Genomic DNA, 14,408 nt, shown 5'->3' on the forward strand with positions numbered 1-14,408 from the left:
TCGCCTTCCGATGCTCCATACTGCCGCAAAGAAAACACTTATTTTGCAGTCCTTCGTAGAATACACGTGCTTGGAAGTTCTGCTCCGTATTTCTCTCGCACCGTTCTTTGAATGACTCCATATTTGGACAGCACTGAAGAGATTTCTCTATTGTCGATCTCCGGGGGGAGATTGAAAATCCGGACATACCTGAATACATTTGACGCAGCAGAAAACGTGACCCTTGTTGACTAATACTAGCAGCCATCAGTTATTCTTCCGTCCTGAACTTGATGAAAACGCAGTTTTCCTTCGGGTCCTTGTACATCGAAAGCAGAGTAGCCGGACTTAGACTCATCTTGACCTTCATGAAATGAAAAATTTCATGATCGGTTGGTTCCTTTTTTCCTGGGCCAAAGTGAATTCGCATGGAATTTGCACGCGCTTCTTCCATTTTTCCTATATTCCGTTGTTTCCGATTAGTTGAAGGTCGCCTATTGTTCAAGCGAACAAGAGGAAAGCAGGATTTATTGTAGTCTCAGCTACATTTTGGTATTAGATAGTTATTGAGGACTGCTGGAGGTATTGAAAAGTTTCACTTTTATATGAAAATCCATCAAGTATTATTTAGGTATTACAATACCTGATCTAGTTATCAGCTTGGTATTTGTAGAATATACAGAAGGTATTATTTGAGGTATTTTACCTCTTATGCAGGGCTCATTCATACCTCATTCAGGTTGTAGGTATTGGAAATTATCTGGTATGGAATACCTCAATTTAGTATTCAGTAGTTATTTTCTTCTGCTCGGGGAGTAGAGATGGGCAAATTGGTCCAATTTTGGGAGCGAATCGTGGGTGACTCACTCACAAATGTGAATCGACTCTTTTGATCGATTCAGTGACTCATTTAAAATAATCAAAAATAAATCATGAACAAAAAAAAAACAAACATAACGTCACATTTTCTGAATGATATCATTTATATGTATGAAGCAACTTCAAAAGATTTTTACATGTCTAGTACTCTTGATTACGATAAATCTAACTCAAAAATGTTATACAGATTAATTTTTAAACTCCCCTCCGAATATTGCAAGGCTAGAGAATCGCGACTCTTTTGAAAAGAATCGTGATTCGTTCACTCATTTTTGAGAGTCGACTCTTTTGAATGATTCACGACTGAGTCGCCCATCTCTATCGGGGAGTAAGGGAGAGTTGACTGTAGATGAAAACCGAATGCAATACTATACCATTCAAATACAATAAGAGTTTGTGCGTGAAAAACTATTCCGTACAACACCATAAATCACAACCGCGTAGCTGGGGCCTTCAACCGAAACCCAAACGCCTCCGTTCGGGATGTGGCTAGGAACCTGCACCTAAGCCGAAGTTTTGTCCAGAAGGCTTCGAACGTTCAAGGTACAAAAGGCCCCTAATCGCAACGAGAAGCAGAACAAGTCTGCCAAAACCCGTGCCATGAAGTTGTACCTCAACATGCTGACGAAAGTTGAATGCTGCATCATGGACGACGAAACATATGTGAAGGCCGACTTCAAACAGATCCCCGGCAACCTGTTTTTCACGGCCAAAGATAAGTTCAGCGTACCGGAGCATGTCCGCACTCAGAAGATGTCCAAATTTGCGAAGAAATTCCTGGTTTGGCAAGCCATCCGCACGTGCGGGAAGCGGAGTGCACCTTTCGTGACCCAGGACACGATGGACGGACAGGAGTACACCATAATAGGTCAGAATTGACATGCAACAAATAGTATGAAAATTGATCGGATTTATATCAGTAGAAATCTTTCATAAGTTCGTGACGGTCTCAAGCCAGGAAATAAAAGAAGCTAACGTTATCCAACGTCAACTTGGCGGTTGTATCTGAGAAATAACCTCTTACTTTTTCACTCCGGATAATCGAATCACTAAAAAAATTGAAATCTTTGATTAAAGAATTTAAATATTATCTATTTTTGTTGTTTTATTTTTATGATACTATGGCGTAGTCATATTTTTGTTCTAGGAACAGCAGAGGTCTTTACAAGAAAAAAACAAAATTTTTGATCAGCATACACAAAATCAAAAAAAACGTATTTTTCTTAAATACGTTCTAAACTGCAAAACCATTCATATTGTATATTGCAATACCAAAGTATCTCAGATTTATTCATAACAATTTAAAAACATGAACATCAAAAAAACAAATTCCGGATAATCGAGTCCCCGGAAAATCGAGCCTCCGGATAATCGAGTCCGACCTGTAATTAACTGAGAGCTTTCTTTACCAAAGTTGCCATTTTCGCATTCGTATATCGTGTGGCAGGTACGATTATACTCTATGTCCAGGGAAGTCAAGGAAATTTTCATTACGAAAAAATTCTGGACCGACCGAGAATTGAACCCAGACCCCTTCAGAACGGCTTTGCTTTGTAGCCGCGGACTCTAACCACTCGGCTTCAAAGACCTTCCATTAAACATAGACTTTTTAGAGACTTGCATTGAAATAGAGACTAATTCTCTACCAGTCCTGACTGAGCATAAATTTAGTAAATTCCTTAAAGACAATGAAGTGTGACTAAATCACCGCCTCCAAAGCACACAACTTAATACCATATGTTTCCACAGTAAAGCTTTATGACCCTTTAGGTTATCACCTTCGTTTCCCATCCTACTTATGCCAGGGGAAAACAGCATATATAATGAATATGTAGCTACCCCAATTCAGAGGCAGCACAACTTACCCTCTCCAAAGGCCATGAAATGATTAGCCGTCTCGACCGTATCCATTTCGTGTTCGCTATCAGCACTCCGGCAATCAAACCGCGACCTAGGATACACCACCCTAATCACAAGTGGAACACGTGAAGCGCGAGTTCAAACTTCTTCTTGAACTCAAAGCACAGACTTTGCTACTTCCACTTCCGAATTGAGCTGCGCTAATGCTCACTCTATTCGGAATAGGAGCGCCTCGAGGGAGATCACGCGGACGAGATGACTGACGACGACTAGCTCTGAGGCGACAACGACTTCGAGGCGACGCACTTCGCGCACAATCGCCCGTATGGGATGATACCTAGTTCTCTCTTTATTCCGCTACGACACTCGGTCGCTATCTATCCAGCTCCTCTCGCTCTGCTTAGCTCAGTTCAACTCAAAGCGGTCTGTATCGTACGATATTTTGTTGTTCTTCCCCTCTGGCCGCGCACTGAACCGCTCGTCTCGCCGCTAGTCAACCACTTCCTTGTAGTAGGTATCCAAACGGTGGATACTCGTTTTATCGATTCTTCTCTTTGTTCTTCGCGGGACGAATAATTCACAATCAAATGCTATGAATCAACGAAAGCTTCGAGCAAATTCCTCGCCCCAGGATACCGTCCATTGAGTTATCTAATCCTCGTTTATTAGAAGGGGGATTGTCCTTCACACACTAATCAATTCCGAGTGGTGCAAATTCCCCTCTTGTTTCGGTCGTCCGTCGGTCGGTTTAAAAAGCTGCCCCAAGTAACACACTTTCCTCTTCGCACTTTGATATTCGAGACGCCCCACAAGCACGGCTTTCAGGTTTCTAGTACTGAAAAACTAGATGTTGTAATGGCACATACAAGTTTAATTATGCGACGAAACTGCGGGCACTGATTGCTGACGGATCCACCCCACTTTTTTAACCATCCGCGACGACGGGATCTGCTCCGTTGGTTGGGGGGTCGTTGTAATATCAACAACTAGAACACTGCCACCACACAAAGAACGGATCACTAATCCCTCGGCTCAGACAAGAACGAAACGGATTACGGAGAACGACGGACTGCGGATTTACAAACCGACCAACGACACCGATGCAGAAAAATCAACTGCGCGACGGAGAAACCGATCGAACTGACAGACAAAGAAACGGACCAGCAAAGAGAAGCACAGAGAAAAAAGGAAACGCGGATGACAGCAACTGTCACTCAGTGGGTGACTTTTAAATTTACCTGCAGGGCCGTACTCAGAGACTGATCTAGATTAAAGTGGCACTCATTTCATAACGCCGAAAAGGGCCATTTTTGACACCCACCCACCCCCTTGTAACACTTTTTGTATGAATATGTTGAACATTTTGTATGAGCTGTAACATTTTGTAGAGACCCACCCACCCCCTTCAGCGTTATGAAATTTGTGAACAGGCCCCGTGGCGAATTCTGTCAAGATATCGTCGGTTGGTTGGTGCTTCGCCGACGCATAAGGATTGCTTTTGTCGGCGTAGCACTTCGGTAGAATGCCGACGCCGAACTTTCGGTGATATTTAATTTCTCTTATGAACTTCGGTCTAAAGTTAATCTGAATGGACCTATGCACGAGTTCACTATTTGACGTTTGAGCGGTGCCGTGTTATTTACGTGACCAAGGCAACGAGTGAATTCGGCACCGCTCAAACGTCAAATTAGTGAACACGTGCGGGAACAGCAAACGGGGTAAGATTTTTCACAAGGAAAGCGAAGTCAAAAATTGATTTTCTTAGCTAGGTTGGCGGTGATATCGATCATGGTTGCTAAGTATCCTTGAATTGGGTCCTAAAATGCTTAATGAAATCTTGTTTTTATTTAATGACACGAAAGAGCATGTTACTGCAACTATTTTAGCATTTTTTCCCGCTCAAATAACGGCTACATCATATTTAAACTTTAATATAAAAATTGGTTCCATAAATGAACCTTGACATTTTTGATCATGTTTGACGTTCGCTTAATCGACAAAAACACCACAGGGCATTTAGTTTTAACACTGGGGTTGTTCCTATCTGACATTTTGGAAGGGACACGGAAAGCAAAATACACCCAAAATTTGAGTTTAAGCTAAGGAGTGTGACAAAATCTAAAAAAATGTTTTTTGATCTTAAACAAAAGAAAAACATTAAAAAATTGAGTAAACCTGTGTTTTTAGCCTAAACTTAAGCGTTTGGCATTAAAATTGGGACAGGCCTTTAGGACCCTATTAACAAAGATGGTAAAGAAAAATCCTGAACTGATTTTCGACAGAATCGATAGAGCGATCTTCACATAATCCTTCCGGAAATTTTGACTTAAATCCCCTAGCGTAGTATCGATCGTTCTAGCTTAAATATTAGATTGATTCTATCTACAATAGTACTGAGATTTTCAATGGATCATTGAAGGTAGTTTTTGAAAGTGCTTACCGCATCAAAACAAAGGCGCCACTGTATATGGAATTTAACATTTTGACAGCATTGCTGTTCTGTCAAACACACAAGACTACAAATTAATCTAAATTAAACTGCTGGCATTTCAAGCCTCCAATATTTTTCTGCATTATGTACAATGCTGAACAAGGGAACTCATAAGGGCTCATTCATTTATTTCATAACGCTGAAATTGGCCTTTTTAGACACCCACCCACCCCCTTGTAACGCTTTTTGTATGAATATTATTAAATTTTTGTATGGGCCGTAACATCGTAGGGACACCCACCCACCCCCTCTAGCGTTATGAAATTTGTGAATGGGCCCTAAGAGCAGCAATGGAGTTGATGGAAAAGGTGACCGAATCTAAATATATGCTTGAAAAACATCAGTTCTCGCGAAACATTACTAAAGGACCTATGTACGAATGAGAGGCTCTCTTTGTTTACTTTCTCTTTGATCAATAACTGAGTCACATTAACCACTTCTGTTGCGTTTTTTGTATGAAACGCTAGTCATTGAATCTGCATTTCGATCTGTAGTGAAAAACTTTTCAAAAGCTTTAGTATTCCACTGTTATAATCGAAAGAGAGCGAGAGAGAAGAGAATCTCTCATTTGTACATAGGTCCTTTAGTAATGTTTCGCGAGAGTTCAAGTCTAAGGTACACGGAGAAAATCGAAAATACTAATTAGTATGAGATATATTATTCTCCCATCATTATTCCCTTTTAATCATTGAGAAACTTAAAAATTAATCGTCGTAATATTATGTTTTATACTTTTCCATGTTTAACCATGAATTATTTTTAGACATGCATATGCGGTGAATCACTACTCTTGGGACTTAACCAAAATAATTTTGTCTTAGTTTGCTCTACAGTATCCTATTGCAATCCCGTCGCGTTTAAGAACTCCGGTGGTTTCCCGAAAAGCACGCGTTCTGAGAAGTTTGATCTTAAATATTAAACTCATAGTCGAAGTTCCTTCGCGTGAAAGTTATTTATAGTAAAATAAGAATGTGCAAAAAGTTCCCTACACAATTTGCTCCACAGCAAACTATCCGCGACCGCCACCAGCGGCGGGGCTCAACTTTAATAAATAAAAAAAAAACGTAGTGGTAGCAATGAATATGAAGGTAAGTTCGTTTGTCTGATCTCGGTATTATTTAATCATTATGTCTAACTTTTTCAATTTAATTCTCCAGAAGAGCTCCATTACGATCATCGGGAGTTTTCCGGACAGATGTGTGGGAAGAACAGCTGCAAGCTTGTGGATAATGAATCTTGTTCGAAGCGGCGCAAAAGTGGAAGTGATCTGAATTAAAATCAACGATGATCATCAAATGCAATATAATGAGACCCTTTCACCCTTTCACACACTTTCGACAAGATTTGACTGAAAACAAATGCGCTTCATGCGAATATTAATTGTTGTTTCATTTTTGTTTGTTTTTGTTCACAACAAGAGAAAATGGTTAATTTTATTGATTGTACAGGATTATAGATCTTTATGCATGAGTTAAATAATTCACGAAAAATCATTTCCGGATATAAAATCTGTTTATACTAACCAAGCTTAATGATTCAAAATGCATTACAATGAGTGAATAGACCGAATATGGTTTTAGAATGCTCGCGTAACTTTTCAAAACGTCCTAAGTAACAAATGTAAACAAATTGAGATTATCATTGCGAATCATTTGCGTTGCACCACTTAGCAGCACACTAGAACACTCGTTCTGATATATTAACAACAAATTAATCTATTCAAAGCTTAACAAAATGACCAATGTTCAAAACTGCATCGCTTTTAATCAATTGTTACATAGGACCTTTGATCAGAGAACCAACCACATGTCCTATGTAACATTTATGAATAAACACGATTCTAATGTTACATTGGACATTCCTGAATAAAGCTTTGGAATGGAGTTTAAAAAGTAGAATGATTTGTAGAAGCGTGTCTGAGACACTACTTAGATGCCTAGAATGCCATAATAACTGCTTCTCAATCATTTCAGTCGATATTTTCAGAGTCGCACTGCCTCGCGAAATTGAAAACGCTCAAGTGACAAAATGAGAATGAGTTACACAAAACTGTATTTTGGTCTTTTTGCCAAACCATGTTTTACTGTTTCGCTGGATTGGATCAGCTGCATCATCTCTTTTCATATTATTAGCGCATTGCGTGCATATAGGGGAATGATATTGAGCATCATGATGTCATTGTATCAATCTGATTCAGATGCATGGTCGATCAACAATATAAATATGCTTCCCGGCAGCAACACGAGCAACGTACATGCGCGACTTGCTCACACATATTTGCAGAGCGATCAATCACCGAAGAGAGGAGAAGCTGTAGGTATTTGTTAGACGTGGGCTCCTTTCTCGAGTTCCTACAACAAGATGGACGGCGTCGTCATCGTCATCATTCCCCACCGCAATTTCTTGTTTCAACCGACGGCTGGTGCTGATTGCAACACAGCCGTCACCACCACCACGTCATGCAGTGGAAAACTCTCACATGATCATGTGGGCGAAACCGTCATAAAAACGGGGGGGAAATTGAGGGAGAATCAATGAGAGAGCAAAATGTCCTACATACAGCTCAAAGTTTCCCCTCCTTCTGTTGTTACATAGGACACATAGACGGATGGGAAGAAGTGACGTCGTGGGATTGAATGAATCAAAACAAAGCACAGCTGGTGTCTCCGATTAGCACACCGCAACAAAATGTCGATTATCAGCGTATTGAGTGCATGTAGGGAAATGATATTCAGCATCATGATCTTATTGTATCAATCCGATTCAAATCCATGGTCGATGAAGCATATACATATGCTTCACGGCAGCAACACGAGCAACGTGCATGCGCGACTTGCGCACATATATTTGCAGAGCAATCATTCACCGAAGAGCGGAGAAGCTGTATGTATTTGTTTGGCATTGGTTTCCTACAACACAATCGACGGCGCCGTCATCGTCATCATTTCCCACCGCTATTTCTTGTTTGCGCCGACGGCTGGTGTCGAATGCAACACAGTCGTCACCACCCGTCGTGCAGTGGGTAACTCACATACGAACAAGTGTGGGCGAAAGCAGCATTGAAACGGGGGGAATATTGAGAGAGAAACAGTGAGAAAGCAAAAAGTCCGAAATACAGCTCAACGTTTCCCCTCCTTCTGTTGTTACATAGGACACATAGACGGGGGGAAAAAGTGACGGCGTGGCATTGAATGAATCAAATTGTTGTTGTTCGTGAGAGACTTTAACCCGAAGGTCATTCGTCTCTTCTTCAAATGAATAAAAACAAAGCACAGCTGGTGCCTGCGATTATCACACCGCAACAAAATGAGCAGTTCAACTTGAATGTTGAAGCAGTTCAACGCACGTGGATACAAAATGAAATAAAACATGATTGTTGTGTGCTCAAATCAAAGTATCCGATGTTACTATAACTGAAACAAAATGACAGAAATGAATGACCAATGTAACAATTGTTGAAACAGAACGACCTATGTGATTTATCCTATGTACATAATTTTGGTCAAAACGTCCTATCTGATGTTTTTATAGATTTCAGTGTAATTTCCAAATAAATTGACAAAATTTCATTCCATACGTTGAACTCTATTACACTGCTTCCCTCTACAAGCAACAAGGTGGGGAAAAATTGATTCATTTTGATACAGTTTCAAAATATATTTTCACAACCTTCTAGCTCGATTTACTCGAAATGTGTGAATTGTTAGATAGGCCGTTTTGAAAAGTTACGCGAGAATGGTATTTAAGCCATCTAGTATAATATTTTCTTAGCGTGTATACAGTGGCGCCTTTGTTTTGATGCGGTAAGCACTTGCAAAAACTACCTTCAATGATCCATTCGGAGTGTGCTTTAGGTTTGATTGATGCTATTTATTGCTAATATCCTTTTAAATCAAATTTAAAAAGTAATAAATTGCGATGGTCCAACAGCAAACAATCATCCGCCTCCAACAGTTCGCCACGTAAACATGTACGGAAAGAAACGAAAACGAAGCAAAACAAAACAATAAACTCGACAAAATATGACATGACATATGACATATGACTTTTTTTCTGATCGCAGAACTGTCAGTTCAAATGGGAGTCGCTGTAGAAAATTTCTGCAAGGAATCGGCGAGAAATTTCTTTAGTGATTCCTGTTCAAGCTAAGTATGCTGTTCCGCACAAGAAAAGCAAAGAAATTCCTTGACTAAATGGGTCAAGAAATTTCCTACAGAGAGCTCCATTTGAAATGACATTTCTCCTCAACTGCGTACTGCGATCAGAAAAATGAGATTTTCTGGACCATTTCTGGGAAGAAATTTTCCACGCATTGAGATAGGCGATTCCTTTTCTTGTCAGTAGCAAACCTGCCTTCAGCAGCAAATCAGGCTTTAGGGATGTTCATCGATTTTGATCGATGCGATGAATTATCAGCGATTTTATCGGATTTTCTCGGATATGCCAAATTTGAACGATTTATTTTTCATTTTACCTATTTTGTTAAAATTTCAATTAATTTCATGTCACACGTGGATTAATGCAGATTATGTCCGAAAATGAAGATAAACTTGAAGTGTCGTTCCCCTCGCACTCTCCGAATACGGTTCGATCGGCTTGTTCGGATCAAAATCCAACCACTGAGCCATCTGGATTTGCGCCGTTTGGATTCATCTTCACCTTAAAGCCTAGTATCCACATCCTAAGTAGAGCGGTAAAGTACAATTTATTGCTAATTACCAAAGTAATTTTGACAGCTGATCCAGAATGAGCGAAGTGTCACTTTTACTTGCGGAATAATTGAGCGGCTCATTTTTCCGTACGGAATAGTGACAGCTCCATTTGATTTGTACAGCAGGCGTTACCAATGTTACGAAATCAGCTTTACTTGTCAACTGGATACAGCTCAAGTAATTTGAACAGCTGAAGTATTTCTTGACCATTACTTCAATACAGTACCAGCACAACGGCCCAACTAACAAATGTAAACACATTGAGTTTTATTCACCTAACAGTTTATTTGATAAACTACAATCATATAATGCACAACTGTTTCTTAAAAATAACGTTTTTCACGAAATAAGTGAGAAAAACATAAAGGCGCATTTGATATTCTCTTTCGATGCGAACTCTGATGTTAATTTCGCCCACCTTCCTCCCCTGCGGTAACCGGGCGCATTTGCGATTAAGTGTGGCAGCAGGGCGCATTTAAAACTGAGTGTGCAGAAGGTCGATAGTGAAGAAGGTTCGTGTGAAAGAGCATAGCAAAACAGCGAAGCTGATGATAGTCAAACCAGAAGGATGAGGTAGAAAGGCGCAATTGCTGCTGTCAAACTGAAAAATATGAAAAACCGAGGGGCGCAACAATCCTCAATTTTGATGAATGGCGCATGGTGCTTTTTTGTTTATTTTAATATGTCGTTCATAATAAGAAAATAAATCAAACGGTTCGTTACAAAAGTTACAAAATATTGTAATTGATCATACAAAAATGCATCATGCGATTAAATCGATCGGAAACATAATATAGAATTGAAATTATATCCGCTGAACTTTAAACCGATTTTACTGACAATGTATTAGTGTTCACATTCGCCCTAATTCTGACTCTGTATTGACTTGTCCTATCCTTTTACCAGGCTATGGACATGCCCTATATCAACTGTAGCGATTCGCAGTAGACAGGATGTCCCGGGCCCGATCCATCTGACAACCCGAATAAAAAATACAATACAAAAACAATATTACGTATTGTAACAGTACCATTCAATATATTGGAAATACAATACAGTATATGTAAAACGACAATACAATTACAGTACAATATATTGTTTTGAACAGTTCACTGTATGGTATATGGGATTTTTGCAATATAATGTATGGGTGGTTAAGTATCGTAACAATACAAATATAGATATTTTCTCATACAAACATTTTGAACATACAATACGATATAATGTTCATGTATTTTCTTGATTAGCAATTCGTGTATTGTTGTACAATACTAAAACAATTCAACGAACTGTATCATGGTTGCATTCGTCGTTACAGCTTATGTCAAGTGACTTAAAAAAAAAACTACTTATTTTTATTTTCTGAATATTTTTCACCCAACATTTTTTTGCTTTCTGAACTTGTTTTGTTTATTTCTTTCAGCAAAGCTACATAGAAAAAAGCAACAGTTGTTTTACGCGAAAATAGGAATTTGACCAAAATTGTAAGGTATAAAACCAATAAAAAACAATACAATGTTCTGTTACAATAAATTATATTGTTTTTGAATTGTATATCCAAACAAGAATAATATCCCGCATAGAAAAATACAATTCGTCTTATTTTCCAAACAATAAGATTCTCCTAGCTGATATGGTTAATACATCACAAACAGTGACTTTTTTGTTGGACAATATAAGTTCCAAAGCTCTTGACTATTAATAACTGTTTTCATAATTCACAGCAAACAGTAACAGTTTATAAAACTGTTCAGAAATTGTTAAATATTATGAAACCGAAAACATTTCGCAAATAGTGGCAGTACAAATTCGTGCGCAACACACTTACACATATATGCATTTCACTGTATTTTACCTTTTCATTACAGTTTGGCAAACAGTTACCCGCAATAGTATTCGTGAACAGGTTAATAAGTGAACTTAATCCACTCTTGAAAAATTCACACAACAGCGCAAGCTTCATAAAGAATTAGAAAAGAAAAAATTAAACTTTATCTTCAAACATTACAGTTTTTTGTTCTTCGGTTTATTCACAAATTTCATAACGACAAAAATAATCATTTGTGACACCCACCCAATACCTCGTAGCGCATTTTGTATGAATATTTTTCGAATTTCGTATGAGCTGTAACATCTTAAGGACACCACCCACCCCCTCCAGGGTTATAACACTTTTGAATGGGCTGTTTTATTCTTTTTTAGAAAATTGTGTAAAAACATATTTTGAAAAAAAGGAAAACTTAAAAACCTACATCACTGATGTGATGTGTTTCTAGAGTGTTTGTTTTTGCACTATCTAAATATGGAAAAAGTGAAAAGAGTTAAATCTATTTGCTGGTTTGTTTTTGGCAAAAAAAATACAGAATCAGTGTAAAATGTCCAGAATTATTTTGTTCAACAGTAGCGCTGGTAAGTAATCAATCTGAATAATCTAAAATTAGCACGTGAGTCATTTGTTTTTCTCTTAGATGCGGATTCCATCGACGGAATCGACACGATCTGCTGTCGAACTGACCGAGCTCTTTCAGCAAAATGGCTGGGATCTGAGACGCTGGGACTAGATAAAATGACCGAAACCAGACGGGTGCTTCACAGAACAAAACAAGCAATGTTTTCCCGGGACGATGCTTTACGTGGTTCCGTCACGATTCCCGTTAATCGGAAGCTAAAATGCTGACGTGTATGCAAATCGGAACCCATCGGAAAATATTCCTTTAACGCCTGAAAATTTATTTGTGAGAAGTGTTGAAGTGTGGAATTACAATTGAACCTTTCCCTAATGCGAAATAATAAAATAAGTTGATTAAAAGTACAGTCCCTGGGATTTTATATTTGGCAAAGTAAGATTTTTTGAAGTTATTTTCTTGTTTCACTTTTTTAATGTAATCTTTGTATCTTATAACTAGGTATCTTTAGCAAAGTTACGAATCGAATGAATGAACTATAAGAGCTATTCTTATTCATCATACGATTTGTAACTCTGCTGAAGATGCTCAAAATGTATCATTTCTATTTTATGGTTTAAATGCAAAAGAACAATAACGTAACAATAACGAATACAGTAAAATAATCATTAAGCACCGAAAACTAACTATTACACAAACATTGTTCGTTTTTCTTGAATATTTATGGTTTTAAAGTTTCTTAATTATTTGCTGTATAATAAATTTGTCAAAAAATGGACGGTATATCTACCGTTTGACAAACTGTTTATGGAAAATTTTGTTCCGAAAAATCGCCATATTTATATGGTTACATAACTTAACCGCCCATTCCCCACATTGTTATTTTCCCATTCACTGTTCAACAAATTGTCAAAAACGTTTGCCGTACGGTTGACATATTGTTATTTTGCATGTTATACGTAGTGGTCCAGATATTGTCGCAAATTGCGCGTCCATTTTATTCCCGTTATCCAATAATTTACTGAAATTCGTTCACATTGGATGTCTTCTGATGAATCCTAATAAATGATTACCTAAAATATTAAAAAATAATTCAATATTATAGAATGATGGTTGATGTAAGTATAACTTGTTAAATACGAAGATGTTGTAGCTGCATAACAAATCAGGTGAAAATTATTGACAGTTCAATCAACAAAATAAAATCATTGCCTACTAAGACTTCGCTATAAAATCTGTACGCAAAAAGTGTCAAAACCAAATCACCCCTTGTCGTTTTATGGCCAGCGTAAAAAGCTGGATAGGCCTTTTCATGTGACAGATCCGTCTATGCATTTGTTTACATCGGTGGAGGACCGGTGCTAACACGGGCCTGTCATTTTCATAGAAGAACTGTCAAAGTGCTTCTCGACCAGCTGATTTGAGACGTCATGTGAATAGGCCTATAGGCCTATTCACATGACGTTCCAAATCAGCTGATCGGGAAGCTCTTTGACAGTTCTTCTATGAAAATGACAGCTTCGTGTATGCACCGGTCCTCCACTGATGTAAACAAATGCATAGACGGACCTGTCACATGAAAAGGCCTATCCAGCTTTTTACGCTGGCCATAAAACGACAAGGGGTGATTTGGTTTTGACACTTTTTGCGTACAGATTTTATAGCGAAGTCTTAGTAGGCAATGATTTTATTTTGTTGATTGAACTGTCAATAATTTTCACCTGATTTGTTATGCAGCTACAACATCTTCGTATTTAACAAGTTATACTTACATCAACCATCATTCTATAATATTGAATTATTTTTTAATATTTTAGGTAATCATTTATTAGGATTCATCAGAAGACATCCAATGTGAACGAATTTCAGTAAATTATTGGATAACGGGAATAAAATGGACGCGCAAGATTACATCGTCCGTCAAATGGGGCCCTACCACTATTTTTCAGCCATTCGTTTCCGATTATCGGTGTTGTTGAAAGGCCAACCATTTAAGGACAGATAATTACACTTTTTGAACAAAAGCAATGCGCTTCGAGCTAGCAATGGAATTGTGAACCGATCGGTTTTTGCGCTTTCCAA

At 38.3% G+C, this 14,408-nt stretch overlaps 1 protein-coding gene across 1 annotated transcript in view; it reads right to left on the reverse strand.

The window, feature by feature from the left end:
* The window catches only part of LOC5572314 (transmembrane protein 41 homolog), a 62,106-nt gene extending 58,246 nt beyond the window's left edge, over positions 1-3,860 (reverse strand). The window contains exon 1 of the mRNA XM_021839133.1: positions 2,724-3,860. Coding sequence (XP_021694825.1) covers positions 2,724-2,769 — 46 coding nt within the window. The 5' untranslated portion in view covers positions 2,770-3,860. The remainder of the gene's footprint in view (positions 1-2,723) is intronic.
* Between the last annotated feature and the right edge of the window lie 10,548 nt (positions 3,861-14,408).

The sequence above is a fragment of the Aedes aegypti genome, chromosome 1 (assembly GCF_002204515.2).
Source record: "Aedes aegypti strain LVP_AGWG chromosome 1, AaegL5.0 Primary Assembly, whole genome shotgun sequence".
Lineage (NCBI taxonomy): Eukaryota > Metazoa > Arthropoda > Insecta > Diptera > Culicidae > Aedes > Aedes aegypti.